This window comes from Hydra viridissima, unplaced genomic scaffold, assembly GCF_058129835.1.
Source record: "Hydra viridissima isolate aposymbiotic clone 2 unplaced genomic scaffold, HvirCarnegie_v1 scaffold_10, whole genome shotgun sequence".
Taxonomy (NCBI): domain Eukaryota; kingdom Metazoa; phylum Cnidaria; class Hydrozoa; order Anthoathecata; family Hydridae; genus Hydra; species Hydra viridissima.
Genome location: NW_028324309.1, coordinates 8,575,179 through 8,599,967, shown reverse-complemented (window position 1 = coordinate 8,599,967; position 24,789 = coordinate 8,575,179). Strand labels below are relative to the sequence as shown.

At 30.7% G+C, this 24,789-nt stretch overlaps 2 protein-coding genes and 1 long non-coding RNA gene across 5 annotated transcripts; all 3 read right to left on the bottom strand.

Annotated features, from left to right (window-relative positions):
- Positions 1 to 100: 100 nt before the first annotated feature.
- Positions 101 to 11,775, bottom strand: LOC145181039 (GTPase-activating protein and VPS9 domain-containing protein 1-like). Of its 3 annotated transcripts, XM_080056013.2 has the most exons (14): positions 10,525 to 11,771; positions 9,288 to 9,419; positions 8,961 to 9,119; positions 8,618 to 8,749; positions 6,133 to 7,210; positions 3,149 to 3,374; positions 2,890 to 3,027; positions 2,596 to 2,730; positions 2,147 to 2,276; positions 1,803 to 1,869; positions 1,602 to 1,716; positions 1,166 to 1,238; positions 731 to 796; positions 101 to 650 (listed from the first exon to the last, which is right to left on the bottom strand). In XM_080056013.2, exons 1-14 carry the CDS (start codon positions 11,665 to 11,667, stop codon positions 369 to 371), a joined length of 3,876 nt encoding a protein of 1,291 aa, XP_079912139.2. In that variant the 5' UTR covers positions 11,668 to 11,771; the 3' UTR covers positions 101 to 368. The 3 variants fall into 3 exon arrangements, 2 of the variants coding, with proteins under 2 accessions (XP_079912139.2, XP_089921714.1); XM_090065588.1 differs by lacking the exon at positions 8,618 to 8,749 and having other exon boundaries at positions 10,525 to 11,772; XR_016444638.1 differs by lacking the exons at positions 101 to 650; positions 731 to 796; positions 1,166 to 1,238; ... (1 more) ...; positions 1,803 to 1,869; positions 2,147 to 2,276 and having other exon boundaries at positions 2,890 to 3,062; positions 10,525 to 11,775.
- LOC149882999 (uncharacterized) lies at positions 3,780 to 6,093 on the bottom strand. The gene has a single exon (XR_016444639.1). It is a non-coding gene; the product is annotated as an uncharacterized LOC149882999 (long non-coding RNA).
- A 4,781-nt stretch (positions 11,776 to 16,556) lies between the features above and the next one.
- On the bottom strand, positions 16,557 to 24,022 carry LOC145181352 (uncharacterized). The gene is made up of 5 exons (XM_090100873.1): positions 23,857 to 24,022; positions 23,646 to 23,707; positions 21,653 to 23,497; positions 21,210 to 21,263; positions 16,557 to 21,088 (listed from the first exon to the last, which is right to left on the bottom strand). Coding segments are annotated over exons 1-5 (6,318 nt in total). The 5' UTR covers positions 23,859 to 24,022; the 3' UTR covers positions 16,557 to 16,733.
- Positions 24,023 to 24,789: the final 767 nt, after the last annotated feature.

Sequence of the window (24,789 nt, the reverse complement as noted above, 5' to 3'; positions counted from 1 at the left end):
CATTCTAAAGTTTTTAACATAAAGACACGCTTTAAACATTTACCAAAAACAAAAAAAGAACAATTTTTATAAAAACAGCCACAAGTAAACAACCACAATAAAACATGAAACTATTTTTTAAAAAATCCCATTTACAATGTTATCAACAAACAATAAAAAAGTTACAGCAAGATCTTTGTCTGTTTCAGATTTTTACTTCTGTAATAATTCTGGCTGGTTATTTTGATGTCAATATCATTATTATGCTTATCAAAAGTTTTAAGGTACTTTGTATAAAAAATTTTCCAAAGTTTTTTAACAACCACATTTTTTAGATTAAAAAAAAACTCTTTAAAAATCAAATAAAAATTTGAAGGAATATGAGAGAATTATAAAAATTTGTTTGTATTTGACATTGTCTTAATAAACTCTATGGCTGCACAAAATTGCATCCAGCAATAGTACTCCTCACCATTAAGCCTTGTTTCATAAAAAGTATTCACATATTGCTTTGTTGAGAGAAGATTAGGAGGGTTAGCCCTTAAGACTACATATACAAGGACAGGTACAAAGTCATCTGCCCCAGGAGTATGCTTCTCAGATGCCATACTTAACAAATTCATAATAGTTATACAGCAACGGTGGATGCAACTAAGTTTGTCAGCAGCAGTCTAATTGGAAGAAACATTTGTACTTGTATTGATAATATTTATTCTAAAAAATATCTAGATTCATTATTTTTTTTTATTACCTTATATGCATTGATCATGAGAAGCTCTGTTTGTGCTGATGGCCAAGGTGCTTCTTTTTGATACATCTAAAGAATTTACTAAGATCTTTTAAAAACACTGAGTTGCATATTGGATACCTTACATTTGATAGTTAAAACAAGCATAGCTAGTACACTGCATACTTGTATAAAACTTTCATATTCTAAACTATATTAATTTATAATGATAATTTAATTTTTCAATATGTGAAGATTTCGATGTGAAGAGATTGTAAAATAACATTAGATGAAATTGAATCAAAAATAAGAAATGAAATTTTTAACATTTTAAAAATAGGTTATGAACTAAAATTCCAAATTTTACACTACTACATCAATATTCAAGGTTGTGGTGCTGTCCAAGTATAAGAATTGCTTATAAATACAATATATGAATAAAAAAAAATAAAAAAATACCTTTGGAATTTGTAAAGTTGGATGTGATAGAGATACAGTACTTGATAAACTCTTAATATGCTCATGAAATATCCTAATAAGTCAAATTATCATTTTTAAAACTAGAAGCTTTAAGATGATTTTTGAAGAGCAGTAGAAAATTTAAAAAAAAAACAAATTATAAATGGCAGTGCTCACAGCAATAATGTGAGTATAACTATGATATGAACATAATAGAAGGGAAGAGTACATCCATAAAAGAAGACTGTCAAAGAAAGAAAGAAAAGAAGAAAAGAAGAAAATGTAATGATCTTGAAAGGAACAGAATAACATTAGATTGATCTAGCCTATAATAATAATTTTGTACATGATAAAAAAATACATTTAACTATTTTAATTCAAACATTGGTGAGTAAAAAAAGACATATTTTTAAAGAACACATCCAGGAGTACTCACTTATCATTTTCAATATCTGCAACATTGAATGGATAGAAGGCATCTTTATAAACTCGACTTATAATTGCTCTTTCAATGGCCTTTTCTGCATCTGATAACTGCTCATCAGTGCTGTCTATAAAAATTCATTTGATAAAGTTAGAAAAATTAAATAATTTATTAAGTTAATAAAACCTTTGTAATAAGAACAAATAAACTCACATTTCCATGTTGCATCTTTAAGTATGTCAGAGTTTAATTCTTCAAGCAGTTCATTTAAAAGAGCTGACTAAAAGTCAAAAAAGCTATAAAAGAACTAACCAACTGTATACATACAGGTAAGTGAAAAGAATGTGCACATTGAAACTTAGACTGGCACAAGGACAACTCACACTAAACTATAACTGTTTAAAATTTTCAATGAGAAAACAAAGTAGGATAAATAAGTAAAAACTTTTAAGGCCGAACTTCTACTTGAATTTACTTCTATTTTGAAAACTCACATGGCAAGACTCAAAAAGTATTTATATGAGTAATTATTTAATGCAGTAGTCTTACAAACAAACCTTTTCATCAAGCATTTTATTGGATGCAAACTTTTGAGAAAAAACTGCTATCTGATGCTTTCTGTCTGGTGTTTCCAAAAATAAACGTACAGATAATGTTGTAAAGTACTTGCTGCAGATTGTTTTGTCCCTTAAAAAAAAGAAAGTTTTTATTTACATTAATATACTTCAAATGGTACCTAAAAAGAATTATAGAAAAGGAGTGTAGAAGATAAAATAATATTTACAACATTAAAATTGATACACAAAATAATAAAACATTAAAGAAGCATAGTGAACCTAAATTAAATCTGGAATAGAGATTTAAATAGTAAAATAAGAAGTAAAATAAGTAGAATAAATAGTAAAATAAGTAGAACAAAATATTTATTTTCCTATAATCCTTATCATTTATACCTTCCTTTTCTTACTGATATGATAAAAGTTTAATTTCTTTTACAAAACTATACCTTTGGAGTTTTGTTGTCAGTTGGTCTAAGTAAGATATGGTAGATAATAAACCTTGTTTGCTTTTTATCAAATATGAGATATACTTTGAGCGTTCTTCGTAATCTGCTTCTAATTGGGTAATTAACTGATCACAGCTAAAATGCAATATTTTAAAATAAACTAGCTTTAAGTTCATTTACCTACCAAGTAAAATATATTTTGACAACTATTAATTAATGCTGTAATTAAATCAATTAAGGATGTATTTCATATTTTCATACAAATTTAAAAGATAAAATAAAGTATATAATAACCTTCTCTGTGGAAGTTGCTTAATGCTACGCAATGTCTCGTGCAACTGGGCTACAGAAAATCTATCCTGAAGATTGATTGCCTCTGCTAACTTTGCCTGCAGCATTGTCAATAGCAACTGATCAAAACTTGTAGCCTTACTGTAAATGAAGGATTTATATAATTTCTCTCATTTCTAAAGAAAATAATCAAGAGAAGAAAAAAACTGAAATATAGACTTAAAAATCTAAAAAGATATTTAGTGCTCAAAGCAAATCTAACCTTGGGAGTATTATATCATCTGTAGTACACAAAACCATGCGCAATTTTTTCTTTGCATCTGTAAACTTAAATTCATTATCAAATACAACTAGTTCTTCTCTATAAACATCAACTGCACCCTCCATATGATTAGACATTGGAGAATTATCAAAACTGGAATCAACATCACTTGATGATGTCAGTGATGCCATTGTTCGATATTTTGCAAGAATGGCTTCACCAGCATCTAAATTTTTATATTATCTCAGGCAATAATGCGGTACAGATTGAAATAGCTGTAATAGATATCACAGTGATTGCAATTGCACCTGCAATAATTATTACTGCAGTGTCTCCAGTAGCTGTTGCTATTGCTGATAGTAAATTATTACAAAAAAATTTAGAAACTTGTTAAGTTACCCTTTATTATTTAATTATCCCTGACTGATGAAACTGATGAAAAAACTAATTTAAACTACCTTTCACTTTCAATTTTGAGTTGAAAGTGTTCTCAGAAGACATGGTAGATAAATCAGTATTTTGACTTAACCAATTAATTTTTGCAAAATTAATTGATTAATCAATTAATTTTCAATTAATTTTTAAAAATGAATTTATGATTTGCAAAAAATACATTGCTGCTCATAAATAGTTTTATTTCTCTTTTTTTGTCAAATATGATTTTAAAAAACATAAGTTACTAATAGCATCATCATTTAAATGAGTTTGTAACTTATAAACAAACCAGCAGCACTTCTTTCTGCTTCTATAGATGGGGGAAGACTTAGCATGGCACTGTAAATCTTTTCTATAGAACATGGGCTTTATCCATTGCTTTTAAGTACTGTCATTTTACGTTTAATACAAGTCAAAATTTCTTGAGGGGACGAATTACAATTTAGTCTTTTAGTTCTTGCTTTTAATCAAGTTGTAGGTGATATAATTTCTGCTAGTTCTTCAGGTTTAGTTTTTTTCTTTTCTTTGGTTCCATATTAAAAGAGAATTCAAACTCAGACGCTTACTTCAACTTTTAGCTCACTTTTCCTTTAGTTATCCTCATGTAGAAATAAATTTAAATATATTTCTCTTGCTGCTTTAGCAATTTTATTTTTGCTTGGGTACTTTAAAAGATTATCTGGTAATTCTGAAACTGATTTGTAATCACACAGATTATCTAAATAGCAAAGTAAACCAACAATATTACAATTTCTTCTTTCATTAATTTTCTCAGAGACAACAGTAAATAAATTTTGATCTATATAAGTATTTTGCTCTTTAAGATTTTGTAGTAAAAAAAAGATAATTATATCAGATTTTATCAGATTACAGTCTCTATTCCCCAAACGCCACAACACATTGCTCTAGTATATCAAGAGCCTGAACAATATCAGAGATTTGTTTTATTTCTTCTTTTTTTAAAATCAAATCTGTTTTGGGTATATCCACAAGAGCTTTTCCAACAAAATTTTTTAATTCCAAGAATCATTTTAACATACAGATTAGAGAACTCCATCTTGTTTTTAATATCCAGAATAAGCTTAAGTTCTTTTCCTTAATCAATTCTACAAATTTTTTGAAGAATATCATTTTTAAGTAATGATTATGTAGACATCTTGACTATTTTACGAACCTTTGATATGAGAATACCATAGTCCTCATTAAACTGGAATCCCTCATCAACAGAGCTATTACTTTCTTCATTCCACCATTCTTCATTGTCATTATCATCAGGATTAGGATCAGAATCAACTTCTTCATTTTCATTATCCTCATCATTGCTTAGTACTTCTTGAGTTGTTTCCATTGCTAAAGTATTTTCTTATAAAGAATATCACATACTGGAAGATGAATCCCAAGGCAATGGCAAAGTTGGTGGATAAATCTCATTTCTTATCCCATTTTCTTCATAACTGAAGCACCATCAGTGACACATCCAAAGATATCAATGATCAAATTCAATCTGAACTCATTCAATTTGTCAGTAACAATAACAACTGTTCTTTCTGAAGGCATTGAACCATTTATTCTAATTATTCCAAGACCATAGTGTCACTTGTCTAAACAATGTACGTTAAGACACAAGTTTCTTTGTGTTCTACCTAGAGTCACTCATGAAGAGAAATTGAAAATCTTTCTCCATTTAACTTTTTTGCTCTTAAGCAATTTTTAACTTCATTGAGTTAGCATAGTTCATGACAATTGCCTTTAGAGCATGTCAATCATCAGGGATTTTTAGCCCTTGAGCTTTCCAGTCATTTTTAATATCTTTACTATTGGCCAGAGTTACAAAAGAAATATGATCTACGCTGTTAAATGAGCTAATACCTCTTCAGCTTTGTTACCTATTTTACTTAAGTAGGCAGCAGAACTTGGCTGTTTTTGAATTTTTTGAAAGTTTTGGTTGACAAAATTTGATGTTTGTGCTCTAAATGATACAAGAAACTTGAAGTTGATGATTGGAATTTAAGTTCAACTGAACAATGCTTGCACTTGAATATAGATTTGTCTTTATTTTCTGATAAAAAAATGCTTCCAAACTTCAGAACAAATTTTTTTAGACAACATTTTAAATGGCAACCAGGCTATTTGTATTGCCACACTGAAAATGTATTATTTGTTTAAATTTCTTAGCAGAACCAGATAAGTCTGTTGTCAAAAAAAACCAATTTTTTTTTATTTTTAAAACAGCAAATTGATTAATTGGTTGGAAATTAATCGATTAACAATTTTTTTTAATCAATTAATCGTTAATTGGTTACCACCCCTAGTTCTCAGAAGCAAAATTTATTATTTTAAATCCTGTAATTGGCTAGTATTGTCAGACAGCCTGTTTAATATGCTAATCAGGCTAATCAACAAATGTAAATTAGTGCTTGATCATTTGAATGGATTAACTTCATATGAAATTTGTTGGTTAAAAGTTATATTACATTAAATAGCTTTGAAAGAATGTTGCTCCACAGGAAATAATCAATACCTTTTTTAAAAAAATGCATAGATCTCACCTTCTGAACCTGACTTTACATTTCTGGAAAAAGAATGCGTCTTTTTTCGTGACTCTTCTGAAGCTTCTAATGGTGTACCTAATTTTATGACTTGTGAGTCGACTACATCTTTTTTCAATATGCTATCATATTTCTTCATTTGCTTCAGACCACTGAATCCAGTGTTAATTCTACTGGAGATTTTTTCTTTCAACCATCCACTATGAGACTTTTTGTGATAAAACTTATTTTCAGCTGGCAATTGACTCAACTCACTTTCATATTTGTTTTGCTTCATGTTCTTTTGTTCTCTTTGAACAGTCTCACAATAATTAGCATAGTTTTTGTCAATAGAATAGTTTGCTTGATTTGAAATATTACTTTTTATTGGGCTTGTGAACGAATTCTCAAACAGATGATTGGCTTCACTGACTGCACCTTTACTAGATAATCCCCAAGGATCAGAATTATTACTAACTGTTGGCGTCCAATCATTTTCAAATTCACTACTGCTTACTTCAGGTGTAGATGGTATTGTAGCAGCTTGAAGAATAGCATTAATTCCACCAGGATCATCAAATATGGATGCAGAGCTAAGACGATTTGTCTTCTTACTTAATGAACTTTCAGCTTGAAGTAAAACATTGTCAATGTTAATTAGAGGCTGATCATTCAAGAATGTCTTAAATGATTTTTGTTGATTTAATGGAGAAGTATCCAAAACTTTCAAATCATTTGACAACTTATGATGCTGCTTTTCAGGGAGTTTTGGTGATTCCTCATCACCATCATCAATTTTGATTAAGTTATTAACAACCTGTAATTTGGAAAAATCTCCAGCCTCTGTTTGATTACTACTACAAAAAAAAGAGTGCAGGTCTTCTGAATAAGTGTTAATGTTTGCTTTTGATTTTACACTTTTAGAATTTGATGTGTTTAAAGAAGCTTCAGACCCACTAGATATTTCTTCATTATCAACAGTATCACTCAATGATTCTCGAAGTGCTCCAAGCATTAAAGTAGAAGTTCTTTTTTTTTGGTCTTTTTCTGTTGCTTCTATGTCAAAACTTAGAAGATAATTATCTTTTTTTCCAAGCACCTAAAAATAAAGTTTTAGAAAATAAAATTTACATTAAGATCACAGATAAATCAAATAATCAATAACAATTAAGCATCAACACTTTGATTTTCCATTTCAAATGATAACAAATAAAGTACAAACTTATATATAGCATTCATTTGAAATCAAATCTAAAACAATTTTTACATTTAGACCTACAATGTTGTTTTTTAGAGATATATTTATTCTTTTGATAACTGTTGTAGCTGTCATTCCTATTTTAAAAATTGGAAATAGTAAGACTGTTTATCAATTGAGTTATTAGACTAATAATATCATACTTAATCCTGGCAATTGAGCTTTGTTAGCAATATAGTTGTGTAATAATTTATGTTTGGTAATATGAAAATTTTAAACATTACTTGTGTTACTTCTGTAACAATTTAGCACTCCCATTTTTATTGACCCAGGTACTTACATCAAGAAGAGTTGATTAATTGGATTTCAGTTTTTTATGCCAATTATATAAAAACAATATTTTCCATAAACCACAAACAACTCATACAGTATTTTATGTATTTTTCATTTGACTATAACTTGATGATAATAAATTACAAAGAAATAATTACACAGCATTATAGAACTCTCATCATTTGTCAAAAAGTTGATAAAAAATCAAAAAAACTAAAAAAACTATTAAGTTTTTTTTTTTTCTTTATTTTTTTTTTAAATTCTCTTTTGACACAAATATGGGTCAAATAATTAGGTTGAACTATGGAAAAGTTGTTTTGGACTTCTTGCAAGTTATCAAATGCAACTACAAAAGATATTTTATTTGTAGCACAAATATACAATTCAGCATGTTTTTAAATACTTTGTTCGGCACACTTTGAATTATGCCACAATTTAGGAGTGTTTTTTTCTAAATTTAAATAATTGCAATTTATTTATAGATAACTTACATACAAATTGCATATTTCAACTTGGTAATCATTGTTGATAAATCATAACCTTAAAAGACTCTTTTCTTCACTTTAAAAAATTTGAGATGCCAAGTATTTTGAACAGCTTGAAGCTGGATTTGCTCAAACTTTTCTCACAAATTATAACATCATCATAACAATTAACGCTCTTGAACTGGAGTAATTTTCAGGAGTTTTACCTTTGAGCTTGGTAGTATATAAAACTACTCACTTTGTTTTATATTAAAGCTATTAAAATATTTTCCAGGTTAAAATACAACTAAAGTAAAAATAAGAAACCCTTCTCTTAACAAACTTTTTAAGTTAATATGTGAAATGATGCCATGAATTAAACTGCCAATAAAGTATGCACAGAGAACTGGCAAATAATCAAGAAAGCATTAGGATGAAAGATGCAAACATTCTCTTAAGTTAGTGCTTAGTTATAAAGAAAATAAGTATTAAAAACAATATAAAGAAAAACCTTCTCCTCTGTAAGCATTCCAGGAGTATTTTCAGATTCAGTTTTAATTGGTATAACAAAAACTGGGATGTCTTCTGAAATAACCTTATTTAAATCTTCACGTAATTGTTCAAGTTGCTTTGTGTTAGCAAACTTAAGTAAGAAAATATGAAAACACACACTTAAAAAAAAGAAGTTAAATGCAAAATCAAATTCTAAACAAAAAAATAAAAATATAAACTATTTTAGTAGCCAAATTCATAAATTACTGTTATTCCACCCTTCCCTCTAAGATAGTTGTAAATTTAGGATACACCCTTACACCCTTTAAATTATCATGATGAAATGGATTAAGAATGCCTACATCAATGAATTGAGAGTTTAACGTAACAGATTTTGTTTGGTCAGAAAACTCATTTGCCCAGCGTTGAGGAAGCGTAGGAAGATTATCTAAAAGCTCTGTAAAACCTTCTTCATTAAGACATGATATATTGTAAGTTCGCAACAAAAATAAACACTTGATCTAAATAAAATAAGATTAGCAATAAATAAACTGAAAATGAATAAACTGCATTAGAAAACAAAAATGATAATAATGTTGATTAATATAGCAGAGTAAATAATAATGGTAATATCAATAATTACAACAACAACAGCAACAATAACAACAATAACTATTATAGATTTTTACCATAGTCTTTAGGTCATGCTCAGATATTAGCAATGAACATTTCACAATTGTGGATGCAATTTCATCATGTTGTTCCAGATCAATATTTTCTGAGCCATCAATCAGCGCTGAAACATACTCCATAATTACTCCCTAAAGAAAATATATTAAATTTAATGAAAAAACTTTAGTGATATTCAGGAAACAGATTTTATCTCATTTCTATTGATTGTTAAAAGATCTCATTACAAAGTAATCGGCTTTTAATTCAAACTCTAGAAAAAAGTCAGTTTAATTGAAATACATTGCATGTTTATAATGCCTAGAAGATATTTAGGGATGATTAATTTGAAAATAACCAAATTTTATAACATTTATGAGATACCATTCGATTGATGTGCTATTTGAAATAAAAGTAGGTGAAAATAGTAATTACAAGATAAATACTTTCTACCAGTTGTGCTATACCTAACTGTCAAAATTAACCTGGAATCCTTAAAATACTTACTAACTTCTTAACTTTCGGATAGTTATTTTAGTACTATAGTTAAATGACTAAAGGGATCTAAAAAAATCTTTTAGAAATAAAAAGTAAGTTCTAAAACAAAAATGTAACCCAACAACACATTACAAAGACCAAAATCTGCTACCCTAAAGTTAGTTATACAGTTAGATCCATTTTTTACTTCAATCAACAATATCTCTTAAAACATGCAACTTGAATTTAGTCTCTGCTTTTTTATCTAGTGTCATGCTTATATCTTGCTCTAACAGTTTAATATACCAAAGTTTTAATGAATTACTTCATTTTAACTTTGACTTTTAAAAATAGAGCAAAACACTTGTCATAAAAATAAAAAGATTGATATTTCAGTACAACTTTGCCACTTTAATTTTAGGCAATAACTAAATATAAATAATGACTATTATGATTATGAAATTCTTTGTAAACTGTTGTAGTTTATAACTTATTTTGATACTATTTAAAATTTTTGTTTGTTATAACAAAGATGTTGGCAACAAAAGCTGGATCATGTACAACTGCCTTTACAGAATGCGATTTCTGTTTCTGTTGGACTGGTGAACTCAGTACCTGGTTGTTATTGTACTTATCTCTCTTAAAATATCTTATAACTTCTAGTTTAAAAAATCTGGCTGTATTAATAAAGATACAATCTCTTGCCTTACTGGCTTTTATTAAAAATATAAATGATTTTAGAAAGAGATTGAAATGAAGGTAAAATAATCTTAAAATTACCTTTTCAAAATTATCTAAAATATTTTTAAATTTTTCATCTTTCAACCCACACTCTAATAATGCTAAGGATCTAAGAATACTAGCAACTTGGCTCAGGTTGTGTCTTGCAGCCTCACTAATATCAGCATCAGAGTTTATACCATATGGTTCAGGGTTTATTATTGCAGGGCATACAAAGTAACTCATAATAATATGCCCAATAAGAGCTTTGGCATTTGCCTGAGGTAGTTTCATTTTATGAATCAATCCTTGGTACAACTGTCCTATAGCCCAGCGTAAACTTTGAGGAAAACAATAAAATTTGTCAAGGAGACTTTTTAAAAACTTTTTGCACAACTTTATTAAATGGTTGTACAAAATATTCATATGCTCTTTAATCTTATTTTGTGCTTCAACTGTTCCAGGGTTCCCAAATTTTTCTAGTGCTACTTTTGGTGCAATCCGAGACAATACTTTTGAAACCTCAACATCAAGAAATATTGAATCATCAACAATAACTTGCATTACTGCACCATGCAATGCAGCAGTTAAATAGAGCTTAGATGAAAAAAGAGACTCAGAAAACATAGTCAAAACACATGCAAATGCATTATCAGTTGATCGTTTCCCGCAAAAAAAATTTAATAAGTCTTCACAGGGAAATACTTGTAAAACCATTAGTTCATTCAAAATCTTTAAAACAAATACTTCATCCATCTTTTGAGTACAACTTCCATATAATGAAGATATAAACAATCTTGAAAGTTGCATTGTACTGCTTTGTATACGCTGGTTATCACAGCAGTCTAAAATTAATGCAATAAGGCGTGGGTTTTCTTTTAAGCTGAGGAGAAACTGCCCATATTTATGATCATCATAGTTTAGATAACTAGAAGCATCTTCAAACTTAACGGCGTCTATGATTCTTGAAGTTGAGCTACATTCTGAAGGATTTGCTCTACCTCCCCGAACTAATCTGTCAACATTTATCCATTGCTGCCGAGTTTTCCACTCCAAATAAAACAAATTTTGACTGAGATTTTCAACTTTTTCATTCAATAATCGAAGTTGCTCCTTTTCACTTTTGACAAACAACCGTTCGGCTTTCAATCTTTTTTGAAGAATTAAAAATCTAGATTTTCCTCGTTCAAGTTCTTCCATCATTAATTTTAACAATTTAGCATCTAGAACTATTTGATAAAAAAAAAAATTTCTTTTGTAAACACAAAATGTTTCTCAATATGTTTCCGTGCTTGTGGCGTGTATTTTACAGAATTAATCTGTTTTTACATTAAGGTTAATATTCTGGTAACAAACATACGAATTAAAAGGAAGTTGATGAAACGATGGAAATTGAAGATTGGCGAAGAAAATGGCAGTTACTTGCAGTTTCAAAACATTTTTGTAGTCCAAACTTGTTTAGTTTTGAAGATATCTTTTAGTTTAAGGTGGTAGACTGCTAAAAAACATTGAAAAAAGTAGTTTTTCAAAAGTTGATTAGTTAAAAACTTTAACTATTGCTGTTTTTAAAAACATACATATTATTTTACAAAAAAACATAAAAAGGCCTAAAAAAACAGTTTAAACTTAGTAGGGTGATTTTGCTTCCCCTAGCAACGCTCATAGCAACGTCAAAATAAGGCAATTTTAACTAAATTTTACAAAATCTAAGCACTCAAACCAATAGCTACTTCTTTGTTTTTTGTTTTTCTATGTTTAAATGACATGGTGTGAAAGAACAACGTTGTTGAATTGGTTTATTACTATATATTAACTCGATAAAAGTGCATACTATCAACATGGGTTCTGCAGAAAGAAGAAATAAGTCTAAAAGCAAAAAACGTAAATGTTATAGATTACTTGCGAATAAAATTCACTTGACTTCTGAATATACTACTTCAAGTTCAAATAATACATCAAATAATACATCTCTAACAAATACTTCTTCAAGCAAATCAGCATCTGCTGAAAAGTTAAATTTACCTACTTCTGATACTCCAAGTATTAGTCAAGATAGTAATCCTGAATGTTACATTATATTTAATTCTGATGTCTTGAGTTCAATTTTAAATCTTGTTGGTTCTTGTCCAAAATGCCAATTTTTAATAAAATTGAATAATGATTTATCAAGAAAGAAAGGGTTTTCACATCAACTTGTTTTGTCTTGCACTGCAAAAAAATGTCAATGGCAAAATGAGTTTTTTACTTCAAAAAAAATTGAAAAAAACAGTGATAATGAAACACAAGGCATGAAATCGTTTGACATTAATATCAGAATGTGTGTAGCTTTCAGAGAAATTGGAAAAGGTTATGCTGCAATGGAAAGTTTTTGTAACATAATAAACAGTCCACCACCAATGCAAAAAAAAACATACAATAACATTGTCTATAAATTGCATTCGTCTTATATCAAAGTTGCCCAAGATTCAATGAAGCGAGCAGCTGCACAAGCACAACGTACAAGTGAGTCTACTATTGGTGACCCTGATATAAAAAATGTTACTGTAAGTGTTGATGGAACGTGGCAGCGACGCGGTTTTTCCTCGCTGAACGGTGTTGTTACAGCTATTAGTAATGGGAAGTGTGTTGACACTCAAACTCTCATAAAGGATTGTAAAAGTTGCCAATATTGGCAGAGAAACAAAGATATACCGGGATACAATGACTGGGTAGAATCACATATTTGCCCAATTAATCACAAAGGTAGTGCAGGTGCAATGGAAGCTATTGGGGCATTGCAAATATTTAAACGATCAACTGTTTTTAACAAACTGCGTTATACAAAATACTATAGTGATGGTGACAGTAAGTCTTACCAAAATATAGAAAGTAATAATGTTTACCCAGGGTATAAAATTGAAAAAAGTGAATGTGTCAGTCATGTTCAAAAAAGAGTTGGGTCTCGTTTACGCTCTCTTAAAGTGTTGTACAAGGGAAAAGTTTTAAAAGATGTTAAAAGACTTACTGGAAAAGGAAGGATGACAGATAAAGTCATTAATACATTGCAAAACTATTATGGAATGAGTATACGACAAAACAAAGGGAATTTGTATGGCATGAAAAAATCCATAGCAGGACTAATTCATCACTGTTCTGAAAGAAGCAGCGATGAAGAACGCCATAAGTATTGTCCTCGTACTAGCGATTCGTGGTGTAAATATCAAAGGGACAAGATTAATCAAACTTTGACTTTTTTTTTTTCAAAATAACGAAACTATGAAAAATAGTAATTTGCGAATTAATAATAAAAAACTATCAAAGGCTTTTTTATTATTAGGCTTCTGTACTTTAGCTCTGCAAATTACTATTTAGGTAACGGATGTGCACGGTTTGGATATATAAAACATGGTGTCACTGATGTTTTAACACGATGAATTAATCTTATTTATATCCCCTCAATCGGGATATAAATAAGATAAACTCATTGCGCTAAAACACAGCTTCTCATGGATCAATTGGCATGGGCTGTAATTGTTTTTATGCCAATATCATGGATATTGGCATGAAAACAATTACAGCCCATGCCACTAACAGAGCAATTCGATCAACTTTAAGAATGCATCAAATATACTGTTTTATACATCAAAAACATGCAACGGTAAAATATATGATGTGACAAGATGAACTCGGGAAGGGATTTCGAAAATCATCGTGAATCAAATTATGTTGAACAATTATTAAATAAAATCAAAATAAGATTTCATCCGGAATTAAAATAACGCACAATATAGGTTAACCTAAAACAAAATATGACAAGTATTAAAAGAACATAAAAGTAGACAAAGTTGTTAATGTTGTATCAAGACTCCCTGGTATCAACTAGCACCGGTCTCTCCTATTTTATTGCTTACTAATCTTTTAATTGAACCACCTAACCCAACTTCATGAAACGGAGATTTAAATTAGGTTTCCCGACGCTCTAGGTTTAGAAAAAAGGTATTTTTGTTTAAATTTAAAGAAAAGATTTTTTTACTTTTAGGTAACTTTTCACATGCATCAATGAGGATGTAAAATACTTTAAAAATACTCTAAATGATCAGAAATAAACATGTTTTTCTTTCGCTCCAAACTGATTCATAAACGGGTTGTAAATCAAGAACTGGTTATTTGTCCAATATGCAGATTGAACAGTACTTTGCTCCTTTAATGACAAGTTGTCTGATAAATCTCGTTGATTCAAAAAAGTTTTTCATCAACAAAATGTAAGGACTCAAAAAATGTTGTCTTAAACAGCGACTTTAAATGAACTTATCGCAGAAAGGTTCAGATGCCATTTTTAGCAACTCTTGTTAAAAAACGGCGACTTTAAATGAACTTATCGCAGAAAGGTTGAGATGCCATTTCGCGCCTCTTGTTAAAAAACTTTTCTATGATAAAAATCAGTACAAAAAAAATATTTTCAACTATCAAGACCCTGAACAAAAATTTTAAAACAGAAAAATGTTTTACAGCAAAGTAATAATAAATAAATGATAATGAATCGTTTTAAAAAAGCGCAGCGATTTTCTGTAATTCTATTACGTTGTTAAAACTCTCGATAAATACTTTGCATTAAAAAAAAGTATGATTTTCTACACGATCTTGAAAAATGTTGATTTTACTTGCTTTAAACCCGAAAAAGACTTTTCTGGTGCGCAAGATGTTATATGTATCTATATTACACTGCTTATTTCTATCTAATGCAACATGAAAAGTCTTCACTAACTTGATGTCACTTTAAACCTAGACGGTAACACATTGCAATCTAATAGTAAATCTGATGGTATCCTACGTTTGGTTCGTATTGAATCCAACCACCCGCCTAAAAAAATAAAGCAAATTGCACTCTCTATAGAGTTACGACTGTCGGCCAATCTATCTTGTGAAAGCATATGTCAATCTTGTGAAAACATATTTCGGAATTCCACCACTACGAGGATGTTTTTTAAAAATCTGTTATAGTCAAAATTTTAACAACATTCTAAGTTTACACCCCTTTATCAGCAAGAGTTGTAAGCGTAACATGGTTCAAACTTTCAGTAAAAATTCAGACTCTTCCTCTCGAGTTAGCTGCGGAACAAATCCTGAAGAGTCAATTGTCAAAAATTTTAAATCTGTTTGTCGTCAAAAACTTTAAACCTGAAATATTAGGAAGACGGAATCACAAAACTTGGACGGTCCAAAAGTTGAAGTCCAGTAGTTGAATTTAGTCCGATAATATATACTTGTATGACAGCTATCAAAAATCTAATGTTGCCAATCCGATAGTCAAAATCCGATACATATGTTAATCTTTTTGAATATCTATTTGATACTATCGGAATATTAAATATTTGGACATCAACTGGAAGAGCCCACCACTGCAAATTAGACACTTCACACAAAGATTGAGTAAGTAATGAGAGACGTAAAAAATAATACGTTGCATTTACAATTTTTTCACCGTCATAGAATTAAATTGTTACTAACTTTTAAACTTCTTGTTGAATTTTGTTTTTGTTTACTAAAACTCTTTCCATTAAAAATTTGGATATAAACGGATCAGTGAGTTATTTTTTATTTTTTTGTATTTGAAATAAAATTATTATACATTTTATGCAAGCATACATGTTTTATTATAATTATTAAAAGTCACCAACAATTAAATCTCATAAAAAATATTTTTAGATAAAACGTATGTAGATATTTTTTACAGGAAGGGGGGTGGCACCAAATTGTCTCGTTACGACTCTTTATATAAATTAGAAAGGAAGCTGAATGAAGAAAATTTTGTTGGGTTAAAATACTATAATTGTCCATGAAAAGGTAGTTTTAATGTGTTAAAAAGTTTGCTAACAAAAAAAAGAAAAAAAAAGCTTTTTCAGTAAAACTTATTTGAAAAAATGAAATTGCCGATTTGGATGTCAAAAACAAATGTCGTATTTTAATATGCTAATCCACGTACCAGAAATACCACAGGCAACAAAAAGGCAACACCTCAAAAAATAAAATATTTACAAATCACAAAATATTACAAAAATTATAATACAAAAAAGTTAAATACAAATTATAGAAAAATTTTTAAGTTTAAAACATTTCTTTTGATTTTAATTAAAAGTTAAAATATCTCATTTGATTTTAATTTAAGATTAAAATAACTCATTTGATTTACTAAAGGTTAAATCATTTCAGTTGTGTGTGATAAGAAATTGCAATTTTTTAGTTATTAAAGCTAATTAGCAATTGTAGTTTACTTTATAAAAATTGAAAGCTTAAGTTTCCACAATTGTTTTTATGGCAGGCGAAAAGTAATTGTTAAGTTTTTCTTGAGGTATGGGAAGTTTATCTTTCACGACAGGAGAGGATACACGAATATTAGCTTGGTGAAGATTTGTTTTCGTTTGACTTTTATGACTATTTTTGATATTTTCCACTATTTCTTCAACTGCTACTAACTCATTGACGTGTAGTTTTCCTGCGATATTTTCAAAAAACTTTACAAATTGATGCGTAAGGTTTCCACCTGGATTTTGTGAATCTGTTAAGGGTGGAGCTTTGTTACAAGGACAGTATCTATCAATTTCTACTAAACTTGTATCTTTATTACAATTACAATGGTTGTTTCCAAAGCTCATATTTACATTTTGATTGCTTCCTGTTCGCACGTTTGGCCCGTTTTTAATTTCATTGTAGTTCTCTATTTTATCTATTTCTACTTTATTGCTGTGGTCTACATCTCCATCATTATGATCTTTAGAGTCACCATTTACTCTGCTGCCAGTTTTATAGCTTTTTGAAGGTACAGCAGCTGAGGAACTTTGAACTAATATGTTTTCTATCTGATTATCAGATGACTGAATATTGTTATCCTCGTGCGTTGGATTATTTGAACCGAGTTCATTGACCCCACTAACTATGTTACATTCAATACCTTTTATACATGAAACACCTTCTCTACTTGAAATACCTTCTCTACTTTCATAAGATCTTCCATTTAAATTATTGGGAAAAATTTCACTACTATGGTCTGTAAACAAAATATTGTTCCCTCTGTGTGTAGGTTCTTCTACAATTGTGCTTCCTCTCAATGCGTCGAAACTATTAACGTTGAGTTTTGTAAAGTCCTTATTACTTTCATGATCCAAATTGATATCCTGGTTATTGTTATGAAAATTGGCTCCAAAAACGCCAGCTAAATCAATTTTACTGCCAGCAGTTTTTTGTCCATCCTCAAACGCATGGTTAACAATATTTTCTGTTTGACCAAAGTTCATATTTCCAAAGTTAATATTTTGGTTTTGACTTGGAATTGTATTTTGATTTAAATTTTTATATTTGAAAAACTTGCTCTTATCAGTATCACTGACTCCATCAACACCGGTATTAACCCTTGCATTTGTCAATCCATATTCATTCGAAGTATGATCATTTCCATCATAAAACCTATTACTTTTTATGCGATTGTCTAAAGAAAAACCAAATCTGTTAAACAAACTATTCGTTCCAATATTATTGCTATATAATGCTCTTTCTCTATCACCGGACATATTATTGCTATATGCTCTTTCTCTATCACCGGACATATTGTTATCAAAAATATTGCTACTCTCTATTCCAATATCTCTTGCCTCATTGCTATTTTTAAAGTTGATTGGGTTTATAAAATTTCCTTGATTTTCGTTTCTTTTACTTTCATCAGGCGAAATCCCACTACTTCCCGCATTTCCCGCGCTTTCACTAAAAAATCCACTACCTCTATTGTTAATAATTATGTTTCCGCCGCGTATATCACCAGAATCGCTTGTCAAGCTACTTTTACCATTTCCACCCGTATTAAATTTGTTGTTACATTCAAATGTACAACCTCCTCTGTCATTTCCGTTATTACTTTCATTCGCTCTTCTACTACCATATGGTTTGCTTTCATCTATGTAGTTTTTTTCAATGCTTTTTATTTGATTATAACCTCCAGCACCTTTCATAATGTTTTGACTTTCATCTGTACTTTCTCTTTTATCAGAACCATCATTATTTTTCCCATTAGTTCCACCACCATTAATACTGTTATCTTTCACAATCATTCCAGTTTCTCCTCTAGATATCCACTTGTAATTTTCAATGTTGACTGAACTTCCACCACCTTCACCCATCTTTAAACTCTTTTGACTTTTGGATTCACTAACTTTTCCATCATGACAATTAGTATCACCGTTATTACTACTACCATTTGGACCTCCATCTAGTGTAGTATCTCCGTTTTTGTTAACAAATCCGTTGGCATTTCCATTATTTTCATTTCCACCGGCGCCCCAATTATTTGCTGTGTTGGCTGAATTTCCATTATCTCCACCAATCTTTGAATTCTTCTGGCTGTTGGCTCCACTAACACTTCCATCGGGACAGTTTCCATTTCTACCATTAGTTCCACCTCCATTAACACTATTTCCACTACCACTACCATTAGGTAGAGAGCCTCCATATTTATTACTATTACCATTGGTATTCAAGTTATTTTCATTTCCACTAGCACCCATGTTGTTTGCTCCAATTTTGCCCGAATTTCCGCTTGTCTTTAAATTTTTCTGATTGTTGATTTCACTGGCTCTTCCTTCAGGGCCATCTCCATTAATCCTACCTGCATTATTTGCTAATTCATTACCTCCGTTATAAAAGGCATTTCCTTTACTTCGATCTTTAAAACTGTCTGTATTTCTATTATTTCCAGTACCAAAATCACCCATGTAATCGGTTCTATCATTACCTGAATTTCCATCGACACAACTTGTCCTTGAATTCTCTTGATTGTTGGGTTCTTTCTCTCTTCCATTAGGTCCATTACAGTTTTTCCCATATAATCCATTAGCATTATTAGAGTTACCCTTACTTCCATTACTAACATTTCCTCCACTTTTATCATCATAACTTCCATTTTTTCCGTTTCCACCAGCACCATTACTTTTGGCTCCAATATTACCTGCATTTCCCTCACCAGCGCCCATGTTATTAGCTCCACCATTACCAACATTTCCACTGCCTCCACTAGCCCTTAAATTCTCTTGATTGTTACCTTCATTTTTTTTTCCGTCATGTCCATTACCATCTTTTCCATTAAAGCCTCCACCATTATTAGTGTTTACGTTTCCGTTACATCCCCCATTACTTACATTTCCTCCGCTTTTATCACCAGAACCATTTGTATTTCCATTTTTTCCATTTCCACCAGCGCCCATGTTATTACTTCCAGCATAACCTAGGTTACCACAGGCTCCATCTGTCCTTGAACTTTCTTGATTGTTAGCTTCCCTCCCTGTTCCATCAGGGCCGCTAGTGCCCTTTTGATTAAAACTACCACCGTTATTAGAGTTTCCCTTACCTACCTCATTGCTAATATTTCCTCCGCTATTATTACCAGAACTATTTGCATTTCCATTTTTTCCATTTCCACCAGCGCCCATGTTATTAGCTCCAGAACTCCCTGAATTTCCGCTACCCCCACCTATTTTTGAATTATCTTGATTGTTAATTCCTCCTCCTCCATTAGAGACGCTATTACTATTATCATTAAAACCACCAGCATTGTTAGAGTTTCCGTTACCTCCTCCGTTACTAACATTTCCTCCATTCTCATTGCCAGAACCATTTGTATTCCCATTTTTTCCATTTCCACCAGCTCCCATGTTTTTTGCTGCAATATAACCCAAGTTACCACCACCTCCATCCGCCCTAGATTTTTCTTGACTGCTGGCTTCTCTCCCACTTCCGTTTGGGCCACTAATATTTTTTTCATTAGCCCCACCGTCGTTTTGGTTTCCATTACCCTCCCCATTATTAGTATTTCCTCCACTTTTATTACCAGAACCATTTGTATTTCCATTTTTCCCATTTCCAGCAGCGTTAATATTATTTGTTCCTGAGTTTCCACCAGCTCCGCTATTATTTTCTTGTTTTTTCTCACTATCTCCTCTGTCATTTCCGTATTTACGATTGTTGGTGTTCATTCCATTTCTTCCATTTTCACCATCTTTGACTCCAGAGCTAGAACTTCCCCCGTTATTCGGTTTATTTGCACCAACGTTATTGACATTTCCATTATTTGCACCATTTATTCCACCTTGGTTTTCCTTCAAAGGTTCTCCTTCATTTAAAGACTTCTCATTTTTTACATCAAAACCAGTACTTGAACCTGAAGAACTTAAACTTCCTCCATTTTCATTTCCTCCATTACCCTTTCCTTGGTTATTACCATTTTTTTCGGAAACTTTGTTAATATTTCCTTGATCTCCAGCGGCATCACCTTTCCCATTTATATCTCCGTTATTACTGATTCCACTATTTGAACCGATTGGTGATCCGTTTCCCAGATCATTACTTTTTTCTCCAGCTTGAATTTTATTATCTTTACTCTGAGCATCGTTTCCTGATGTAATTGAATTTTTATTGTTATCCCCCGAAGATTGATCTGCTACCTTGACACTCACTGCTGAGTTTCCTTCAAACATTGGCTCTGAAATCTTTTCGGACGAAGGTCCTCCAACGCCAAATACCGCTCCGCTTGTTGCACTACCACCAGCAGCAATCATAGCCCCTAACATACCATTATCTCCTTTTCCAGATGGATGATTTAGAACTAGGATAAAATTGTAACATAATTGTGTGTGTATGGTATGATATGAGTATAATGAGGCATAGCGCGCTTTTTTTTTCATTTTGACATTAAATTATACTTTTAATAAAAAATGAATTCTTACTTGGTGAGTTAAAAGAGTATTCTAAACCGGCGAAAGGGTCCCCCACGGCGTGCACTAAAGTAAATAAAAAATTTTTTTTTGATGAAATATGATGATGATGATGATGATGATGATGATGATGATGATGATGATGATGATGATGATGATGATAATGATGATGATGATGATGATGATGATGATGATGATGATGATGATGATGATGATGATGATGATGATGATGATGATGATGATGATGATGATGATGATGATGATGATGATGATGATGATGATGATGATGATGATGATGATGATGATGATGATGATGATGATGATGATGATGATGATGATGATGATGAAGTAATAGGAATTAAAACATGAATTTTGAAAAAGTAAATATAAGCACTATTTTTATGACTTTAAATGCAGCGCAAGTGTTAAAAGCGTAATAACTTTATAACTCTTACCAATACTTCCACCGAGGTTATACGTGTGTCCTAGTTGCGAATCAAATTCTGACCCAGCTCCAACTCTTCCAGTATTTCCAGAATTTTCATTATACCCATGATGTGAGTCAAAGTTTTGAAAAGTATTTTGTTGAGTTTGATCATGGTTATGGTCAAGATTATGGCTTTGAACAAGATCATGGTCATGGACATTGTTATGATTATAATAGTTCTGTTGATTATGATAGTTATTCTGATAATTGGCATGATCATGTTCGTGATTGTTTAGCCATACATGTACATTCCCACTGTTTTCTGTTGTTAAGTCGTGCATTTGCGAATCATGTAACATTCCTGCGTGCATATAAACACCATTAGTATCATGTCCAGAACTACTCACAACTTTGTTTCCAACGTTATGATCTGTGAAAGATACTTTATGATCATTTGTAAATCCATCTGTTAGTTTATCATTCATTCCATTAAATCCATATGCCAGTGCATTTGGTACACTGTCTGTAGAATGATAGTTAAAATTTTTATTTTGTAAAGCGTTGCTTGCTAATGGGTTGTAAGCTCCTAAAATATCTATAGGACTTTGAGGATACTCGTGAAAATCTTTATGAGTGTCTCCTTCAAGATGCAAAGTATTCGTAGAATGGAAAGCGGCATTGCTTTCTCTTTCAACTCCGTGTTTAAAGATGGGCCATCCTTTTGGTTGATTTTCAGAATGATATTCCAGTTCATCAAAGGAGGGATCGTCTTGCAGTTCATTTAACATTTTATAGTTCAGTGAATGAACGGGGGATGATAAATCTTGATAAGTCTCTACTGATGTCGCATATTCTACGGCTTTGTCTTTTGAATCTGCAGCTAATGCAAGTTCAGTGTTTACTTCATTTTTGAAATTGCTATCAAAGCCGTCTGTGTGAAACGACGGTTTTGATACAGGAGTAAACATTTTGTTATTGTTGCGGTTATAGCCCCAATGTTGTTTCCTGCCATCACCAACATTTTTCCATTTATCTGTGTTTAGTCTATTTGATTGAGTGTTTCTTAGGAGGTTTGCAACGTAACTATTCGGGTTTATATTAGAATGATCAATTATTTCGTCACCACAACCTACTGCGATAACAACTTGCCCGTTTTCAATACATGATTTCATAACTGTTGTACTTAATTTGCGGCTAATTTTTTTTTTTGGCTTCTTGTCAGAGGATACTTGTTTTAAATTGTTTCTAGAATGAAAGTTTGTAATTACATTTTTAGAAGGTTCGAGAGTTTCATCTATGACTGGAACAATTTGCTGGTCCCAACGTCTCAAAGTTGGTTTGTTGGAAACAATTGCCGATATAAAGTTTTGTTCCCAAACTTTTGGGTCAACCGTTCTTTTGATCAGTTTGCTCTCGTTTATAGAGTTTGAAGCAGTTGTAGAGTTTGAAGCAGTTGAAGTTTGAACAGTTTTTTTCAGATAATTCTGACTTTTTTTTAATGAAGAAATTTTTGGGTCAAAGTAGTTTTTCGAGTGCAATTTATTACCAGGTGAAACAGCTTTTTGAATTGAGACGTTGCTTCGTAGAGTATTAAGTTTTTGTACATCATTGTTGCGTGAGCTTCGGTTTATAACGACCGATTTCGGTTCGGCAAAAGCCAATGTTTTATTTTTAGCAATCTTACTTCTAAATAAAAAATTTTTGGACTGCTGTTTAATTGAACGTTTATTTTGAGTTAATAAATCAGAACTGTATAAAAATGTTCTCTTTTTCACTCTAATGCTCTCAAGTCGATCAACATTTCTTGATTTTGAAAGTGGTCCATCAACAACCAAGTTGACACTATGCAAGGATGTTGAAGTAATACCTAAAACTTTAATTTTTAAGAGAAAAAAAACATGAATATATTTTACATATTTTATTTTTAAAAGAAAAAGGTCTAATTTAAAATGTTAGATAAAAAAATTTGCATAGAAAAGTGAATCTATATTTAAAATTTAAAAAGTGTTTACTTCACATACCAGTTTTATTTCCTGCAATATGAATAAGCCCGATAAATATAAACGCTAAATTGGATATGTACCTAAATAAATGAAAGAAATATACATTAAAAGTTTAAAATCGGAAACATAAGAATTGCATATCTAAAAAAAATAGAACATTTTAAAAAAGTAGAATATGAAAAACCAGGCATAGATTTTAATCTTAACCAAAGAAGTTCACATCACTTACATCACTGTTTTATATTGATAAACGTATTAACGTAGTGATTGCACGTGGTTGTTTTCACACATTAAGTACATCTGAAAATCATTATTTGAAAGCATTTTCAATAGTTGATTCGTTTATCTCTTCACGTATCAAATCTCACAAATCTGAGCGTGATAGGCGGACTGGGGCGTTTTGAGCGTCAAAATCGACCTCAATGTTTGATAATCATGCTGCATGTTTAATAAACAGCTGTGAACCGTATAATTAGCTTTAATTTTTTTAATGCAGCAAAATATAATTTTTCTTATTTTCCAGTTTATTGCAAAATAAACTGCAATCTAAAAAAGTAGATTAAATTCCTGTTTGCTAAAACCAGATGCAAAAACGTTTCCATATATTGTTGTTATGAAAACTCGCTTTATTTATATACTTTAAAACTCTGCTACACTAAGACTCTGTACTAAATCAGATATGCTAGCTTCATTTTCTTTTACAAATAATTTTTGATGAAAACTACAGTGTATAAAAGTAAAAAACATAATCACCTCGGTAGACCAAAAAAAAAATTTCTTTTTTTTTATTGAATACATATTTTCTCATTGCACTTGTAATCAAACGATAACTTTAGAAAATTTATCAATCCATTTTGTTTGATAAATATGCAACACGTCATTGTAAGTCAGAGGATAAGTTTTAAATTCATCGAGAACATTTCAACACTTGACGCGTGTTTGTAGGTATTGGCCTTAAATCTTTACTTCGATATTGTCGAGTAATAGGCCTGGAATTTAAATAGCCATGCACTGTTGAGTCTAAAATCTCAGCCAATTTAAACATGAGGAAATGTATTTTAATACATTCGTACATTTTAGGCAAACAAATAAATATGCAATAATTGAACATATTTATCAGCAGTAAGATTTGTATAACCTTTAATATTTTTACAATTTTATT

Coding starts and splice junctions, on each gene's coding strand:
- LOC145181039 (XM_080056013.2), bottom strand. CDS start 11,667: ATGATGGAAGAACTTGAACGAGGAAAATCTAGATTTTTAATTCTTCAA. Junction 1,239..1,601: donor GCAGATATTGAAAATGATAA/GTGAGTACTCCT, acceptor TTGACTTATTAG/GATATTTCATGAGCATATTA. Junction 651..730: donor TCATGATCAATGCATATAAG/GTAATAAAAAAA, acceptor TCTTCCAATTAG/ACTGCTGCTGACAAACTTAG.
- LOC145181352 (XM_090100873.1), bottom strand. Junction 21,264..21,652: donor TAACCTCGGTGGAAGTATTG/GTAAGAGTTATA, acceptor TATTTACTTTAG/TGCACGCCGTGGGGGACCCT. Junction 21,089..21,209: donor ATACTCTTTTAACTCACCAA/GTAAGAATTCAT, acceptor ATTTTATCCTAG/TTCTAAATCATCCATCTGGA.